Source organism: Bipolaris oryzae (genome assembly GCF_000523455.1).
Source record: "Bipolaris oryzae ATCC 44560 unplaced genomic scaffold scaffold_12, whole genome shotgun sequence".
In the NCBI taxonomy this organism is placed as follows: Eukaryota; Fungi; Ascomycota; class Dothideomycetes; order Pleosporales; family Pleosporaceae; genus Bipolaris; species Bipolaris oryzae.
In genome coordinates this window covers 228,984-246,098 of record NW_006911288.1, presented here as the reverse complement: position 1 = coordinate 246,098, position 17,115 = coordinate 228,984, and the positions used below count along the sequence as shown (strand labels likewise).

Here is a 17,115-nt window from a genome sequence, read left to right as displayed (position 1 = left end):
GGGTGAAGCGGGGTAGAAGCGGTGGGTTTACGAACTGCCGGGCGCAGAGAAAGCACTCATAGTTCAAGCGCATTGCTTCAGACTAAATTATAAGGTAAAGGCTGTGACCTCTAGAATTGTTGAGAATGATAGCAAGTGAATAAAGTGATAATAGAGCGGTGACTACATTGCAATATTCTGTATACGTTTGTCATGTTACTTCTTCTTACTCTAGACCATACACGTATAACTCTAGAAGGACACGCTTTCTTCTCCCGAGGAGGTGGAGTCATGAGCGATTATAATTTATAACGAATCATACGTTTAGTAAACTGCTTCATACTTTCATGTCTAACCGCCTAGTCATAACTTTTCCGGATAAGGGCTACTCTAACAAATACTTTTGTTCTAGGTTTTCTCATGAAGCATTATTGTCGAATGATACGGGTCATATACCGTATTAGGCAGGAGATTTGAACTTTCCCTGCAATGATCGCAGACCCACTCCCTATCCAATATCCGTGACAATTTGAATACTAGATGATGTTCTCCTAGATAGTTGTTCCTACCCCACCTTTTCTCGTTGATCATCATGCCGTGACTCCATCGTGTTTCTGTCACTCTGAGAGTTAATGATCTTCTAACCTGGCACGGTGGATAAAGCAAGAAAACGATCGTTCAGCGACAACAAACAGCGCATTCTCAGAACCATAAGCATTGGGAAGTAAAAGATCAATATTCTGAATTCCACACCCTACGCCTGTACAATAAGTCTCATTCATTTCGCCATAAATGCTCGTCCCCTTCTTCAACTCCTCGCTTATGGTATCTCATGCTCGCATAAATGGTAGAATGTATGTGATCGTTCTCGTTCACTCGTGAGTCGGGTCGTTCGACCGAAGTGCGGGCCGTTTATTTGACAACACCCTCATCCGCATTGAAGCAGTCACCAAAGTCTTTGCTGTGCTTGTTGGTTGCGTGGTCGGTCAACATCTTGCGGCTCGTGGTGCCCTGGAAGGTCTGGAAGCAGGTTTTGCACTTGATGGTTTGAGCGGCGGCATTCTGGTGGCGCGTTAGCAACCCGGCTTGCAACAAGAGTAGCCTGTGGTGATAGTCGCAAAGTCGTGCAAGAATATGGGTTACATACGGCCTTGAGTTGACTCTTGGCTTCCTTTGGGCCTGAGTCGCCCTTGCGGTCGCGCTTCTGCTGTGCTCTAACATTTCGTTAGTTACTGCCCCTCTAAACCACGCCCAGTCAAGGCAATCGCGTACTTGGCTCCGTTGCCCATCTTGTATTATCCTGACGATAATTAACGGCTAGTTGTGTGAGTGCAGATTTGGTCTTCGAGAGTGACTAAAGATGGAAGGTTGCCCAAGTGAAGCCCAACTATCGCTGCGAGATATTTTGCTGTGGCGGGGAGGGTCCAGGCCGTAACCAGACAAAGGCGGTGATCGATATCCCGGCGCTAGCCTGCATCAGGCTAGCTTCACCGCGCTATCATGTGAAGGACAATTCATCTTTTCCAGGGCACGTAACGAATCGACCTTCATCAACTAAAGTCGTCGTCTGACTTGCTGTCAAAAATGACAGCGGTGGCGTCACGTTACTTCCGAGGCGTGACAAAAACGGTGGTTTGTTACGATGACTATCCACTGTCGCAGATTTGGGACGGCTGCAGCCCCATCACACCTGACACAGCATAGCAATTCGATCTGTCACCGAGATTTGATCTGTCACCGAGTTCGACGTCAGAACAGGGAAACACATTTTATGAACAATGTGTCGTGCGATTGTTAAATTCAGCGTATTGTTGTCAATATTACTTGCCTTTACTTCCATTTAATTTGGTGCTGCGCACAACCTGCTTTCCTCATTCACACCTACTTCCACTAAGCCTACCTTGCTTATTGATAAAACGCTTCTCTAAGCAGTTTTGATTGTTTCTTTATCAAGTTTCCTCTACACCATGCCCAGCATTACTCGGAAGACCCGCCTTCGGGCCGTTATAGCAATATCGTTCTGTTTCTTCTTGGCAGAGATATCAGTCGGTTTCTACACTCGCTCCTTAGCCCTTGTTGCAGATGCTTTCCACTACGTAAGTTTGAATGGGATCTGGAGATGTTCGCTTGAACATATACCATACCCTTATCTTACTTACTCGTACAAATATCTAAACTTCATTCTAGCTCAACGACCTGATCGGTTTTATTATAGCCCTGGTGGCAGTCCAAGTGTCAGAACGCAAGACATCACCTGCAGACCTTTCATTTGGTTGGGCACGTGCCCAATTGCTTGGTGCCTTCTTCAACGGCGCCTTTCTACTTGCCCTAGCCCTCAGTATCGCCCTACAGTCTATCGAGCGCTTCATTACCATCGAGCACGTCGACAACCCAAAATTAATCTTAATCGTGGGATGTATCGGACTGTTTCTCAACATCATCAGCGTTCTGTTCCTGCACGAGCATGACCACGGCCATGGCCACAGCCATGGCCACGGAAACAGCAGCGATAGAGAAGTCCGATTGTCTACCCCAACACACGCCAATCACCTGCATCTAGCCATGCAACCTAAGAAACACGGCATGGATCTTGGTATCTTTGCTGTTCTCCTTCACGTCATTGGCGACGCCATCAACAACATCGGCGTCATCATCTCAGCTGTAATCATCTGGTTCGTAAAGTCACCCAACCGCTTCTACGCCGATCCAGCAGTCAGTATGTGGATCGCCATCATGATCTTCCTCTCCGCACTCCCTCTTACGAAGCGGAGCGGTAAGATTCTCTTGCAATCCGCACCATTGGGCGTCAAGATTGAAGATGTCAAGCATGACCTGGAAGCAATCCCAGGTGTCTTGGGTGTACATGAGTTGCACGTCTGGCGTCTGGACCAAAAGAAGGCAATTGCGTCGGCGCACGTCAGGGTCAGTGATCCTGACATTGCAAGCTTCATGGAGAAAGCAAAGATCTTTTCTGAGTGCCTGCATGCATACGGCATACACTCTGCGACACTTCAGCCCGAGCTTGCATCGCCTGCAGAGAGACTAGAGGATACACCAGATGCATCTGAAGGAGTAACTCCGGCAATGCCCAGTGCTACAAGCACAGCGCGGCCAAGTACAGAAAAGTGTCGCGTCCCATGTGGGTCGTTGTGTGAGGAGTTGAAATGCTGTAATTAGTGTCAGTAGACCCTGAGCTAAATTAATGAAACTATATCAATATGTCCATGAGCCTTCCCAGCAGTCACTAATTGGCATCTTACCAAGCAATGAAGTCTGGATACAGTAGCTTCGGGGTGATCTCGGTCAAAGGTAAGCTACGTACATAGGCAACGTGGGGCCCCGCAACGCCACACCTTCAACACCATTACAGTTTGCTGACCTTTGCAAGCTGTATACTGAGCCATATCTAGAATCTGACCGGATTTCTAGATTGCCTGCTTGGTTAAATACAAGTATTAAATTTCATACCCTGTGCCATTTATTAAATCCCAACTCATCTCATCATGTCCAGCCCCGCAATCCACAAGTATGGGACTGACGATGGCTGGCACGGCGTGATCCAAGAAGGTGGAGAGTTTCCTCCAGAAAAAGATCGATACCATCTTTACATCGGTAAGCCTAATCAAAAAGATAGTCACTGCGTCTTCTTCCCATAAACTCTCAATCAATTAACTCCTTACCCCCAACTCACCCCTAACTTAGGTCTCTTCTGCCCCTACGCCCACCGCACAAACCTAATCCGGCACCTCTTCAACCTCCAAGACTACCTCCCAATCTCCATCGTACGCCCTTACCCAAAAGGCGAACCCGGCTGGCGCTTCGACGCCACCTACCCAGGCAGCACCCCGGACCACCTCTTCAACAGCCAATTCCTCCACCAAATCTACTTCCGCTGCGACCCCGCCTACAAGGGACGCTACACGGTCCCCATGATCTGGGACAAGAAAGCCCAAAAAATCGTCTGCAACGAAAGCGCCGAAATGGTAAAATGGCTTCCTAGCGCTTTCTCTTCTCTGAACCCACCACCATCACCACCACCAGCTACCGTAAGGACGCTCTACCCAACCTCGCTTCAGGCCAAAATCGACGAGACGAAGCAATGGATGACAAATCTCATCTGCAACGGCGTCTACAAAGCCGGCTTCGCACCGTCTCAGGCGCCATACGAAGAACACGTTGTCCCGCTCTTTGCCGCCCTCAACAAGCTCGAAGCCCTGATTCACGGCAACGGCGGTCCCTACATCTTGGGCTCCCACATGACGGAGCTGGATATCTTTGCGTACCCGACCATTGTGCGCTTCGATACTGTGTATGCCCAGCATTTCAAGACAAATCTCGGGTCCATACGACATGACTATCCCGTGCTGAATAATTGGTTGAAGGGCTTGTATTGGAATGTCGAGGGGTTCAAGGAGAGTACCGAGTTCAGGCATATCAAGGAGAATGTGAGTTTTTTTCTCCCTTGCTTAATTGTTTTTCCCTTTTTGGAAGTAGACTTTTTTTGGGGGGGGGGAGGCATGTGAAATGGAAAAGATGAGTGTATTTTGCTGACATGAGAGTTCGTTGGGAATAGTACACGAAGAGTCATGAGAGTATCAATCCGTTGGCTATCACGCCCTTGGGACCGTATCCTGATGTCGAAGAGGGGTATGAAGAGGATTGGAGTAAATTGAAGCCAGGAAGAGTTGCGCATCCGAGGGTGCTGGAGGCGCAGAGTAAGCTCTGATGGGTGAAGTGGAAAGCGAAATTGATCTTGTCTACCCATCGAAGAACATCGAGTTAAACGTCGAAAAACAAAAACAGAAACCATCAAGTGGCACAAGCGATAAAGTCAAAGATATCATTCCGATCTAAGCTTTTTGGGTCATTCCTATGCCCTAATTCCATAATGTACATATCGCGCAACGCCAATGGATGATATGGCTTAAAATAACGCTACAACAAAAGGTCCTTTCCCTCCCACCGTAGCCCCTACAACCAACCAGAAAATCCATCTACTGAGTCTTCTTGGTGCTCTTCTCAGTAGGTGCGCTGTACAGCCAGACAGCCACGAATGCGAGCCATCCAAGAACGGTGACCCAGATACCTCCAATCCAGACCCAAGCACCGCTAATCTCATAACTCCTTGGGTATTCATCATGGGCAAAATGCCTGACGGTGACCTGCCTCTTCTCGTCGATATTGGTGACGAATGGGCGACGGTAGTTGACACGGAAGTTGAAGATACCGTGCTGATCAGGGGTCTTGAATCCGGTACCGAAGATGGTGGCGTTCTCGGTCTTCGCAATTGGAGACAGATCAAGGCGGTGGAAAGGTGAGAGCATGCTGAACTCAAGCTGAACATTGTCCTGCGGAGCAGGGACAAAGGGCTCAAGGTGGTCTATGCTGTACTCGGAGATTTCGACTTGGAAGTGCTATTATCGAGTTAGCATTGCACCATAAAAGTGGACACACAAGTTACTTACGACATCCGTCTTGATACGGTAAATGCTGGGGTTGCTCTCTGGGATTGAAGTGCTGGTGTTCAACTTCTTGCTGGCACCCTCATCCTGGTAGTGTAGAAGCTTTCCGACCTTGAGCACACCAGTCTCCTTAAAAGCCCAGGATGACACCTTCTGAGCGAATTCACGGTTTCCGGTGGTGATGGACTTGTCGCCCAGCTTCGCCTTCTCAGCGAACCACTTGTTTTGGAGCATCTCAGCAGAGCCAACAACAACCAAACGCGCTGCGTTGTTTGCCTGCATGGCAGAGACCACGTTCAGCTGACCACCGACCGCGAAGGGATCTTCGGAACCCTCGGCTTCATCCTTGGGGTTATAGCTGTATGCGGTGCTGGGGGCACGAAGAATGGGCGAAGTAAGAGGAGACTCGTTTCCAAGGGCCTGACCGACGGCGCGTGGGACCGCAATGTATCCCTCACCACCAAAGTAGTTCTTGACATCGGGTCTGAGCACACCTGGGAATGGAAGAAGAAGGACATCGTGCGCCTCCTCTGCCGAAAGCGAATCATAGTTGAAGTGGTCAACAACCAATGCGCCCTTGTCGTTGGGTACGCTGATGTCGACTTCGAGAAGCATTGCCTGAACGGCCGTGGGCGTAGGATATTCGCTTGAGAGGGCAACGAGGACGTTTCCGTCGTTCTTCATGAATTCGAGGAAGTTATTCGCGGTGAGGGCAGGGCCGAGGCCTTTAGACTTGCCCGGTAGGAGGAGGACATGGTCGTATGCTCGTTCACCGTGCTTGAGCAATGTGAGAGTGGTATCTTTTGGTGATCCGACGGTCGTAGTGAATCCTCGGGCTGTACGTACGTGTCAGCGTTGTTATATGCGCCAATGTTGTTCCGAGTGAGCATTCATGAGTGGCATAAGGCCAAGTTGCAAGTTCAACCACTCTTTGCAATTCCAAAACCAAGGCGTGGACCAATCCAATTCCCAACTCTTGCAACAATCGCACAAGACTAGTCAAGCTGCAATTGACAGAATGGATCAACTTACATGTCAAGTCCTCGAGAAACACGCTGTACTTCTCCCGCTCGGCCTGGTCTTCGAGCACAACCAGCAACCGGCTGCCAGTAAAGCTCTTGGCTTGGGCCACCAGCGACCAGACAAAAGCGAGGGTAAAAGAAAATAACCACCTCATCTTGTGGTTGTGTGCAAGTTGAACCTGACGGAATGCGCGGCCGCGTAGAGAGCTGCCATGGGAGATACGTATGCATTTGCCAAGCCCTATCGGTCCCGGAAAATCGCTGCGCGCCGATTGGAGGAGCGCACGGGAGGAGCGACAAGCTACCCAGCAGCTAACCTCACGACATATAGTCGACTTGCAATTGCGACGCCAGATCAAGGCATTGGGCCCCTTTGTGAATTGCGCCTCGATTTTCTCGCCTCACGATAATAAAGTTGGTACGCGCGCGCATCGCTGCTACGCTCTAAAAACTCCCCCGCGCGCTCACAACATACACAGCAAACATGTCCGGCGTCCCTCCCTCCCCGCTCTTCTTCCGTCAGCCGCTGCGGTACATGAAATGGGCTGCGTACAACAAGCCAGCTTACTTTTACTCGATTGTCATCGGCCTCGCTGGTCCCGTAATGCTGGTTACCGTCCCTCCGATTCGGAGATACATGGGCGAAGAGCCCATTCAGAAGATTCCCTTGACATACCCAGGTACGTGATAACAGGGGAGGAAAGAGAGACACGGAGGAAACGATGGTTTCTACATCTGCTTTTTTTTGTTATAGAGTGGCATGCTGATCTATTGCAGTACCAAAGGGACCAAGGCCAAGGCCAGCGGGGTTCGATGATGAGTAGGGGAATGCTATAAGAGATAGGAGTGGAAAGTCCAGATGGTTCCATTAGAAGCTTGCACAAGGCTTCAAAAGAGGGGGTGTGAGCAAGTGTAGGACGTAGCAAGCATGATATTTGGGTCGTAGATGCGGCAGCATACTGTACAAATCACTTTTTTCTTTCCGTCAACATACCCACGCAAGAGCATATATGATGTCCGGCAAGTCTTTCTTTTTTTTCATCAATGATGATATGTGCACGGATTCATACTTTATGGCTTTGGAATATTTCAGTGTCTCATTAAGAAAGCGCTGCTGTTCGTGCCCAGTAATACCCGCACCAACGCCAACCCAATTAAAATTACCTAGAACTCTCGAAGGCAAACGCCGTCGATAACGCCCATTCATTATATCATGTTTTGAGTACAACCGGATATTATCATTGCTTTAGCAGAACAATTGTGGAACCAGAAGAACTAGAAAGAACAAATGAAATGAGTAAGTCAAACTCACAGGAAAGACAGGTAAGTTTGACTTGATGTTAGTGCAAAAAGCACCATGAGGTGATCCCCGTTTTTTTCCGTACCTGTTTCCACGTCTCCTCTTTAGACCAAATGTCTAATTCTCCTTCTGCGCCTTACTTTGGCGGTGTAGCAGTGACTTGTGTTAGCTCAGCATCGCTAGCCTCACTCTGATTTACAGCAGACCTTCTCTTCAAGAAGCAAATCTTCCTGCTGAGTTGCCCATCCCTTGCATCCCTGGTATTGTTGAAGCAGTACGCTGGATGGCAGAGGTTCAGAAGCAAGACTGATGCAACAATGACTGCGCCTTCTAGACCAATGAAGTACTTTTGGGTCGTGGCGAGCTCACCTCTCCAGCCTTGACTCAGCTCGGCAACCCGAAACACGCATCTTATGAAGATGCAAATGGTGGACAAGGTCAAGGCGATGATGAAGCCCTTGAATCGCCGTGATATTTTAGAATTTACTTGGCTTTGATTTTGAGTAGTTTGTGGAAGCAAATTATGGTTGCGGAATGTGCGCCAGGCGAAGTCGACAGCTATCAGGATGAATGCGAACATTGTTGCAACCTGGAAAGCTAGGCCGGCAACCATGACGTTGTCGCCCTTCTTGATTTTCTTGCCGTTGTGTATAGCAACACTGGCCATGCCTCCTCCGACAGCCTGGAGCACAAGGGAGATGATGTCGCAGGGGATAAAGATCTTTGGATAAGAGAATGGCTTGATACGCGAATATTCGGGACCGATACTTGTGACGATACGCGAGAGGCAGAGATAGATGCCCGCAGCAAGGAAGGCGGGACCGATGGTCAGGCAGATGATTTGGACGAGGAAAGGGGTCTGAGTGTTGTCAGTCACCAGCATCTTGGCGAATGGGCTCGGATAAGACAGTCGGTCGTCTGTGGCCAATACATACCTCTGCATACATGTCTTGCTGGGCTAGTATGCGTCCCGCGTAGCCAGCAACCTCGAGCGCGCAACCAATAGCCATGGCTAGACTGAAACCAAGCCACTTTGCATCTGCAGTGCCTTGAACGACGAAAGTGATGAAGGATGTACCGAAGAGCACAAGGAAAGCTGAGTTGACGATGAGAGAGGGTTCATACACCCAGAAAGCATAACGTCTTGGACAGTTGTCGGAAGGATGGTAGCAGAGAGTACCGTCATATCCTATCAGAGGCATGGTAGGCAGTGTTGCTGAGTTGCAGTCTTCCTGGGATTGGAGGTGAGGTCAAGGCAGAAGAATTTGAATTGAAGGCTATGTGTGTCGAATGATATTATATCAGGAAGGCGGGAAAGTGGCTGAGGGTGACTGTGACCTGAACCGTGGATTGTTGAGTCCCTGTTGAGCCAGAGGGTGCACTCGGAGGGAAATCTAGAGCGGGGTTTAGAATGAGATGGAATTTCATAAAAATTGGAGTAAAACGAAATGTATCATTGCTCAGTCGGAGATGCGCACGGGCACCTCAAGATGAGGTACATGGAGAGACATGAGGGGAAGTATTCTCACGGTAAAAATAGGTATATGGGCGAGAGGAGGCTTAAAATTGAGAGGGCGAAAGTGAGGAGTGAAGCAATCACGTGGGGTGCGTTACTCTGGTACTTTGACCCAAAAGTGCTTATCTTCCGTGGCCTGGCTAGGATTACTATCATTTGATTTGCTGGTGCACATATGCTTTGGGTCTCGAGAATCATTAGGTTTACCTCATCTGTTTGGCATAACACGGCGTCTTGCAGCCACGCACATGTGGGACTACGACACTCACGCGCTTTTTAGTGTTGAGGGAATCGGGTCGTGTTTTGTGCACATGCCGGTGCAATAATCTCCACCTCTATACTGATAAGTAGAAACGGTAGAGATTATTTTATCTTGAAGCCAGTGCTTGGACCAGAACTCAGCTGAAAGCCCAGCAGCATAGACGCAGGTGCTTGTGAACTTCCTTATATTCTGATATTGCGACCAAAGATAGTATGTAATGGTGGCTGCAGAGCAAAAGAGATGTCTGCACACTACCCGCCAGCTGAATGGTTATGGTAGTGTCTGTAGTTGACCTCGGGTAGAAGTCGGGATACATTGCTGTATGGGTGGAAGCCTTGACTGGATGCAGGACTGCTTGTTGGCTGAGGATGAAGTTAGGCGTGGAGTCTGTTTATGACGTAGGCGGCCGGCCGGTAATCGATACGCAAGGCTTATCCCCGTGCATAACGCCCGCCCGAGTCGCCAAGTACTGGCTGCCCACGGACAAAGGCTTGCACCATAGGTTGCGGCTAAGCGCTGTGTCTGGCGAACTTTGTGCAAGATACGACTAAGGGGGGATAACCATGCTTTTGGGATGTACTTGTGGGGTCCCCAGCCGCCAGAAATGCAGGTACAAGCGGGATGCCGGACGAGGCAGAGCCGATCATCATGCACATGACAGTCAGCAGTGACATGCCAGTCTCCAGACGAGGGAACCACGCCTGTACTGGAGAATCGACTCTACTCTTTGTGTAGGCGAGTCAGGGTTTGATGCGCTCGACCAAGTAAGCACACACAGAACATAGACCAAGACACATAGCTCGAGGGCCGTGGGCATCCTTCAGGCCGCAACTTGGGTGGCTGATCCCAGCTCCGACGGCGGACAGGGCGACTATTCGGTCGCCATGTGTCAAGATGGAGGTGACTGCGTCGAGTGGACGCGGGCCTCGCGGCAGGTGGGACAGCTGAGCATGTCGAGAGGGCCATGGATAGGATGAGGCGGTAAAGGCTTCGGCAGCAGGCGACCTACACTAGTATATGTACATGGACATGTAGTAGAGGGCGAGGAGCATGGGGGCAGAGGGCTGTCATTTGCTGGATGGGCCCAGGAGCAATTACCAATCCACTGCGGGCTCTAGCGCCACCAGCACGGTCGTTGCGAAGTGGTATGCAAGCCGACGTCGACATGGCCCGCCGGTGAGTGGTGGCCCTGTCGTCTTCACCATCTGCATCCTCGAATCCGCTCCGTGTTTCTGCCCTCTCGACATTGCCCATCCTGCGCCTGTTAGCCCAGCAGTCCATCGCAGACGCTAGCACTGTCCCTGCTTTGGCGAGCTCCAAGGCCACACCACAGCGCCCAAAGTCCCTCAACTGGCCTTGCTTGGCGCCCGCCAACCCCAACCCCAACCCCAATACCACGTCTTCGGCATTGACGCCTCCATCGCCGCCGTCACTCGTCCCGACCACCCAGGAGCCTGTCCCGGGTCCTTCCACTCTCTTGGACGTTGGCCTTGTCCCTCGCCCCCCCTGCTAGCACTGCTATCCTGTCAGTCGCCATGCCATCGGAAATAATAGAGGGGCTCTCCGCTGACTAGCCACCAGTACTGTCCCTCACACAAACCACCCCTCGAAAAAGGTGCGTCAACAGCTCCCCACACGCCAACACCGTGTCTTGCCACGATTCCCGCTCAAGAGAGTCTGCTGCGATCATCTGCGCACACGCTGGGGCAGTCATCTCCGATCTAGTGCTAACGTGGGCACGCCAGACACGGCCGAAGATAGTTTTGGACATAGCTGGACTTTTTCTCAGGCAAGGCACGACACGACACCCGCCACACCGTCTTGGTGATTGGGCATACGAGCAAGGATCGCCAGCATGGCAGCGGCGACTGCGGGTAAGTACTGGTTGTAGGGCGTTATGGGCTACCCACCAAGCTTTCTGCCCATTTCCCTGTCGCACCGCACCACCTGTACTTGTATCTTTTGAACAGGTGTACCTTTTGTTCGCTCGCATATCTGACACAACTTGTTCGTTTTGCAGGCTACGACTGGAACCGCTCTTCGCCGCTGCGCTCTTCGCCCGACACCTCGTCTTCCATGTACCCCGATCGGCCCATTCGCCCTCTACCCAGCCGCTCTCTCCGCGCTCGCTTATCGCCTGAGCAGGCCGAGACAATCGTGTACCCGCACAATCCACCTCCCACCGGTCCGCTCTTCAACTTCCCATACATGGCGGATGAGCGAGTGCGTCCTCACAGGACTGGGACTAATGACCACCACGCCTGTCACTGTGGACACACTCACTCTGAGGTGGAGAGTGACGATGAAGAGGACGACCGCAGTGGACCCATGCCTGTGTCTCCAAGCTACCAGTACAGTAGACATGCCTCTGGAAAGCCTGCAGCCGGTATCGCAGGCACCCATCGCAAGCCAGGCTCGCCAACATCTTCAGTGGACGGTTATGAATCGTTTGAGAACACCAACAACAAGAAGAAGCGCAAGATTCCGAACATGGGTAGCAATGGTGCACACCACCCGAGTCTCTCAGCGGATCTGGCTGCCACAGCTGTAGCACACGTTCAAGATGCAGGGCCAGCCGACGATGGCGAGGGAGATGGCGCCGCGCGCTACTATGGCTCCGCGCCGTCGACACCACAACATAACACGACTTCTGGAACAGGCATCTCGGGTGCAGGCAGAGGGCGTTTTGGACGTTCTGGCTCGGGTCGGTCAGAGAGGCGTGTCTTGGCCACGTCCAGCACCCTCGCCAACGCCAAAGCGAACAGCAAACGTACGGTGCCACCTCGGGAATTCACTCGTCTTCACTTTTAAAAAAAGAGTCCGTGCGCTGACTATTTGTTTTCTAGGTCCTCCGGAGCAAAGCGGCATCATTTCAACCGCCATTGCAAACGCTGCAGCAACCCCGCCACCCCACGGCAACGAAAACGTGAGCCTATTACAGCAGGAGGCCGCCAAGAACAGTGCAATCAAAACCCAATTCACCTTCACTTGTGGGTCTGACTCAGCAAATAAAATGGTCTGGCCAGGCCAGGAAAACGGCCAATACTCTCAACCTCCAAGTGCCTACCCAAGCACGGCCGCACCCCAATCCCACCCCCAAGCTGTTCGCGCCCGCCCTCCTGTCCGCTCCGATGCTCCAATGGTGTCTACGCAGGGCACTCAGACGAGTCCGAACATGAATGAGTCAGGTACATACCCTCCCCCTCCCCCGCCCAATGGCACTGCACGTCGATCTACGGGTCCCCCGCCGCCACAGCAAGCTCCGCCGCCACGAAAGCCTCGACGTAGCGCTTCAAAGCTGTATGAGTATGCTGCCCGCAAACGCCGCATTCAGCAAGAGTACGCCAACTTCCACAACCCACCTAGCCAGCCGTGGATTTGCGAGTTCTGTGAATACGAAGACATTTTCGGTCACCCTCCCATGGCCCTGATTCGACAGTATGAAATCAAGGATAGGAAGGAACGTAAACGTTTGGCGGAGAAGCGTCGTCTGTTGGAGAAGGCTAGGATGAAGGGGCGCAAGGGCAAGAAGGCAAGCAAGAAGGCGCAAAATAACGCCAACAATGCCCAGCACAACCAGAACCCTCCTCCAGGTGCTTACGACCGACGCGACGACGAAGGCTCCCTTGATCCACAGGACGAGTACTACGACGATGACTATGACGAACCTGTTGCGACTTGTCCCCACGGTTGTCCCCATCACTCGCACCCTGCCCGTCCGCCTGCGCAAAAGGTGCCCGGATTGCCTCCCGGAGACCCACGTGCAGGGGGCCCGCCTGTGACTAATGGCGCCTAACAAGTGGACGAGATGGGGTGGGCCGTCTGTGTTCTTGCATTATGTCTTGCGTTTCTGTCTTTTCGCGTTGCCTTCATGGTTGGGGTTGTGGCAGCAGTGGGTCGAATATCAAAGCGTGGACTGAAGACAATCTTCGAGGTGAGGCGAGGTTGACCATACGCCGCCTTATCACCTCCTATCGATTTTCACTTCAAGACCACCATCGGCTTTTACTCGGACGACCTCATCGTGTTGGCACGTTGTCTTCCCTTTTGTGTTTTTTTTCTCTCTAGCGTTCTAGCACTGTTTTCTAGCATTTCCCCGGAGCCCCTGTACACTCAGTCGTTTCCGACTCTTGCATCATACGATTACGACCGATTCCCCCCCAAATCCCCCATTCGGAAACCCTACATACGATGTATGAAATGTCATAACACCACATATCATACCACAACATACCATTACAACCCCACTCTAAAACAAACACACATACTCAAAAACTGGAACCTCGAGATAGGAGAGAAACGACGGACTGTACGATACCTTTGGCTAGTCTCGTAGGCATTGTAGAAAGAAGGAAGCATTTGGAGCAGTATGCGTGGCACATTGAAGGCGCACTGAAGGCTCAGCTGAAGCTTTTAGCTACTTGCATATTGTGGCTCTCGGCCGCTTGGTGAGACTCGCGTGCTGGACTGAACTTGCACTCGGGCTAGAATAGCGTCATTGGCTATAGTAGCATCATTGCCATACACATGGGTGTAGCAAGTATCAGACAGAGAAGCAGTCAGTAGATAGAAATAAGATTTGTGAAAACCACTCTTATGTCTAGTTATTCTTGTATTTAGGGATCTTTTGTCTCAAAGCTGATGACACTCGGAACAATGCGTGTATCCCGTGTCCAGGGTAGTGATGAAAGCTTTTGTTTGAGGTTTGTGTAAGGGACTTTTTCATGTTCCGACTCGTCTCCCAGAATAAAAAAGCCTCGAAAAAAACAAAACAGAGAGGGACATGTACGCAATGAAGGAAAGAAAAAAAGTCGTATTCGTTACATCTTCTACATCATCATCCTTATCATCCTTGAGAATACCATGCTATCATGCCACTTCACTCCACTCCACTCCACTCTTACATCCTTTCCACAGGACTCAACCCCAGGACCCTCATGCCATTATACAGGACCTGCCTAGCAGCTACATACAGCGCCAGCCTAGCAACCAACACGTTCCTCTCCGAGCCCACAACCTGCAGGTGATCATAGCTGCTACTCAGCGCATGCGCCATCTTGAAAAGGTACGTCAGCACCGTCGTGGGCTCCTGCGTCTTGAGCGTGTTGAGGAAAGTGTCAGGCCAACTGGCTAGTTGGCGAACCAATTCAACAGCCTTGTCTTCCTGGAGCAGGCTAAAGTCTGCCGCCGTGGCGAGATCGAGGTCTGCAAGCGAAGGGTCGGACTCGACTGCTTTGCGGTAGATGGAGCAGAGGCGGGCGTGGGCGTATTGGAGATAGGGACCTGTGTCGCCTTCGAAGGAAGTCATGCGGTCCATGTCGAAGGTGTAGTTGTTGATGCGCTTGCCCTTCATGTCTTGGACCATGACAGCCGAGATGCCGAGTGTGTCGGCGGTTTGTTCGGGGTCCTTGACTTGAGCATATTTGGTCTCGTTGGTGCGCATGACTTCGTGCATTTTTTCGCCGACGTCGCGGAGGATGTCGTCGAGGAATTTGGCGGTGCCTTTTCGGGTTGACATGCCTGGAGTCACTCTGTTAGTATTTGATTTGTAGGTAAAGTAAGAGGGTGAGGGCTAACCCAAAACCATGCCGAAGTTGATGTGTTGACACCTGTCAGAGATGTCTTTCCTGCCCATAAGCTCCTCGATCTTGAACAGCTGGGCCAAGTGGAGGTCTTGTTGCGATGCAACAACGTAGATCATTTTGCTGTGACAAGAATTAGCATCTCTTCCTTTTGTTCCCGGAAGGAATTTATGGCACATACTCGAAGTGATACTTCTCGTCACGCTCAATGGCCGCGCCGATGTCTCGGGTCAGGTACAGCGAAGTACCATCCTTCTTCTTGACGACTGCCTTGCCAAGCTTCTTGGAATGCGGTGTGAGGTCTACAATGACTGCACCTTCCGAGTCCTCGCAGACCTTCTTCTCCCACATAGTCTTGGCAGCAAGCTCCATGCTCTCATCTTTTACTTGTGACTCTCCACTGTAGTCATCATAGTGAATGTTCAATCGGGCATAGGTCTGCTTGTACTTCTCAATGGAAAGGTCCTGCGCAAGTCAGCATATAGTACACCATCGATTGTAGCAAGACTGCTCACCCTGAAGCGTTTCCAGATACCGAGAGCCTTGGGCTCGCCATCAACCATGCCCTTGAAGTATTTCCTAGCCTGCTCGTCGATACCCTCCTCCTCAATCTTCTTGATCTGCTTCTCCTGCTCTGATGCATCCTTGCCCTCCTCCTTGAGCTTCGCGACCTCAGCCTTGAGAGCCTTGACCTGCTCTGCCTCGTTGTGTTGTACATTGCTGACCTTGACGTAAATATCGTACAGGTGGCCAATGGGGTTTTTGACGAGCTCCTCTTCGTTTCCGTAGAGGTCAAAGCCAATGGCCAAGACACCGTATTGCTTTCCCCAGTCTCCGAGGTAGTTCATGCGAACAACATCCCATCCAGCACCCTCGTATAGATTGGCGAGGAAACCACCAATGATTGTGCTTCGCAAGTGACCGGCGTGGAATGGCTTCGCAATGTTGGGCGAACTGAACTCGACAATCATCTTTTTGGGACCAGAAGAAGGGTTTGAGGGGTCCTTAAGGCCGAGGTTCTTGTTGAAACCGTAGCTCTCCTTGGACTTGAGAATCATCGGTAGAACAAGCGAAGTGAGGGTTTCGGGTTTGAAGAAGAAGCCAATCGATGTGTTGGTGACAATCGGCTTCTTAACGAGCGGCGACTCGGGAAAGGCGTCGGCCAGCTCCTGTGCAAATGCCTTCATGTCCTTCTTCTTCTGGCGGAGTGCGGGGACCGCTAGTTGCAGGTCACCATGTTCAGGCTTTGCTGTCCATGCCAATGTAGGGTATATTATTTTCTTGTCTACGCTGGAGACGGAGGAGAGTAGCTCGGTGATGTGACTTCTGTATATATCGAAAGGGTTCAGAGCGGGATATGTGTTGGGCTCTTGCGGTACCTTCTCAAGGCCGAGCTTGGAAAGGGTGCCTGTAAGTTCATCCATGGTGTATGTTGAGCGCGCCGACGCGTAGAGATTTCGTAAAGGCTCAAAGGAAGTCAAGCCGATCTGGGAGTATTGTCGAAGCGACTGGAAGTTTTCTACTCCTCCCGTGCGTTCGCAGTTGTATACAATGGGTCTTGAATATGGCTTTGGTACAAATTGCCCACGCAGTTGTAGTTGGGATGAGAATGTGTGCAGGTAAGAGACGCGCGGGGGACTATGCCTAGGGCTGGCGAGTGGCAAGAATTTCTGAGTCAAAGAAGACGAGCGAGTCACCAGCGGTCTCTTGAAATGAGTGGTAGAAAAATTCAAAAGTCTGGCGCGACAAATATTCGCAAGGCTTTGCTGCATCCCAAATGTGGGGTAGCTGCGATGCGTCAATGGCCCGCGACGGAGGCGCAAACAGAACGCGCTAGTACTAAAATTTTGGAGGGGCAACAAAAAGTGACTAGTCTGAATTGGGGTAAAGGCAAAGAACCCCTCTCTCGTAGACAGTGTGAACGATATGTCACGTGTCTCTTCATTGACGGCTACCTACTTTACCAGTCAAGCTCGCTGATCGCGTGAACCC

The 17,115-nt window shown here is 51.1% G+C and overlaps 9 protein-coding genes across 9 annotated transcripts; 4 read left to right on the top strand and 5 right to left on the bottom strand.

Moving 5' to 3' along the window:
- Positions 1–891: 891 nt before the first annotated feature.
- Positions 892–1,268, bottom strand: COCMIDRAFT_33060 (uncharacterized protein; the record flags this gene model as incomplete). The annotated part of the gene is made up of 3 exons (XM_007685678.1): positions 892–1,041; positions 1,127–1,193; positions 1,252–1,268. 3 exons carry the CDS (start codon positions 1,266–1,268, stop codon positions 892–894), a joined length of 234 nt encoding a protein of 77 aa, XP_007683868.1.
- A 678-nt stretch (positions 1,269–1,946) lies between these two features.
- On the top strand, positions 1,947–3,156 carry COCMIDRAFT_84041 (uncharacterized protein; the record flags this gene model as incomplete). The annotated part of the gene is made up of 2 exons (XM_007685732.1): positions 1,947–2,075; positions 2,167–3,156. The coding sequence occupies 2 exons, from the start codon at positions 1,947–1,949 to the stop codon at positions 3,154–3,156; spliced, it is 1,119 nt and encodes a 372-aa protein (XP_007683922.1).
- A 326-nt stretch (positions 3,157–3,482) lies between these two features.
- COCMIDRAFT_84047 (uncharacterized protein) lies at positions 3,483–4,705 on the top strand (the record flags this gene model as incomplete). Its single annotated transcript, XM_007685731.1, has 3 exons — positions 3,483–3,591; positions 3,682–4,424; positions 4,553–4,705. 3 exons carry the CDS (start codon positions 3,483–3,485, stop codon positions 4,703–4,705), a joined length of 1,005 nt encoding a protein of 334 aa, XP_007683921.1.
- Positions 4,706–4,973: 268 nt separating this feature from the next.
- On the bottom strand, positions 4,974–6,618 carry COCMIDRAFT_84156 (uncharacterized protein; the record flags this gene model as incomplete). Its single annotated transcript, XM_007685730.1, has 3 exons — positions 4,974–5,393; positions 5,445–6,277; positions 6,474–6,618. 3 exons carry the CDS (start codon positions 6,616–6,618, stop codon positions 4,974–4,976), a joined length of 1,398 nt encoding a protein of 465 aa, XP_007683920.1.
- Positions 6,619–6,947: 329 nt separating this feature from the next.
- Positions 6,948–7,287, top strand: COCMIDRAFT_84202 (uncharacterized protein; the record flags this gene model as incomplete). Its single annotated transcript, XM_007685729.1, has 2 exons — positions 6,948–7,143; positions 7,241–7,287. 2 exons carry the CDS (start codon positions 6,948–6,950, stop codon positions 7,285–7,287), a joined length of 243 nt encoding a protein of 80 aa, XP_007683919.1.
- A 612-nt stretch (positions 7,288–7,899) lies between these two features.
- On the bottom strand, positions 7,900–8,965 carry COCMIDRAFT_22802 (uncharacterized protein; the record flags this gene model as incomplete). Its single annotated transcript, XM_007685665.1, has 2 exons — positions 7,900–8,622; positions 8,699–8,965. 2 exons carry the CDS (start codon positions 8,963–8,965, stop codon positions 7,900–7,902), a joined length of 990 nt encoding a protein of 329 aa, XP_007683855.1.
- A 2,431-nt stretch (positions 8,966–11,396) lies between these two features.
- On the top strand, positions 11,397–13,337 carry COCMIDRAFT_33054 (uncharacterized protein; the record flags this gene model as incomplete). Its single annotated transcript, XM_007685677.1, has 3 exons — positions 11,397–11,415; positions 11,562–12,311; positions 12,388–13,337. The coding sequence occupies 3 exons, from the start codon at positions 11,397–11,399 to the stop codon at positions 13,335–13,337; spliced, it is 1,719 nt and encodes a 572-aa protein (XP_007683867.1).
- A 168-nt stretch (positions 13,338–13,505) lies between these two features.
- COCMIDRAFT_84128 (uncharacterized protein) lies at positions 13,506–13,881 on the bottom strand (the record flags this gene model as incomplete). The annotated part of the gene is made up of 3 exons (XM_007685728.1): positions 13,506–13,605; positions 13,655–13,788; positions 13,846–13,881. 3 exons carry the CDS (start codon positions 13,879–13,881, stop codon positions 13,506–13,508), a joined length of 270 nt encoding a protein of 89 aa, XP_007683918.1.
- Positions 13,882–14,441: 560 nt separating this feature from the next.
- On the bottom strand, positions 14,442–16,547 carry COCMIDRAFT_84048 (uncharacterized protein; the record flags this gene model as incomplete). Its single annotated transcript, XM_007685727.1, has 4 exons — positions 14,442–15,061; positions 15,119–15,246; positions 15,305–15,588; positions 15,639–16,547. 4 exons carry the CDS (start codon positions 16,545–16,547, stop codon positions 14,442–14,444), a joined length of 1,941 nt encoding a protein of 646 aa, XP_007683917.1.
- Positions 16,548–17,115: the final 568 nt, after the last annotated feature.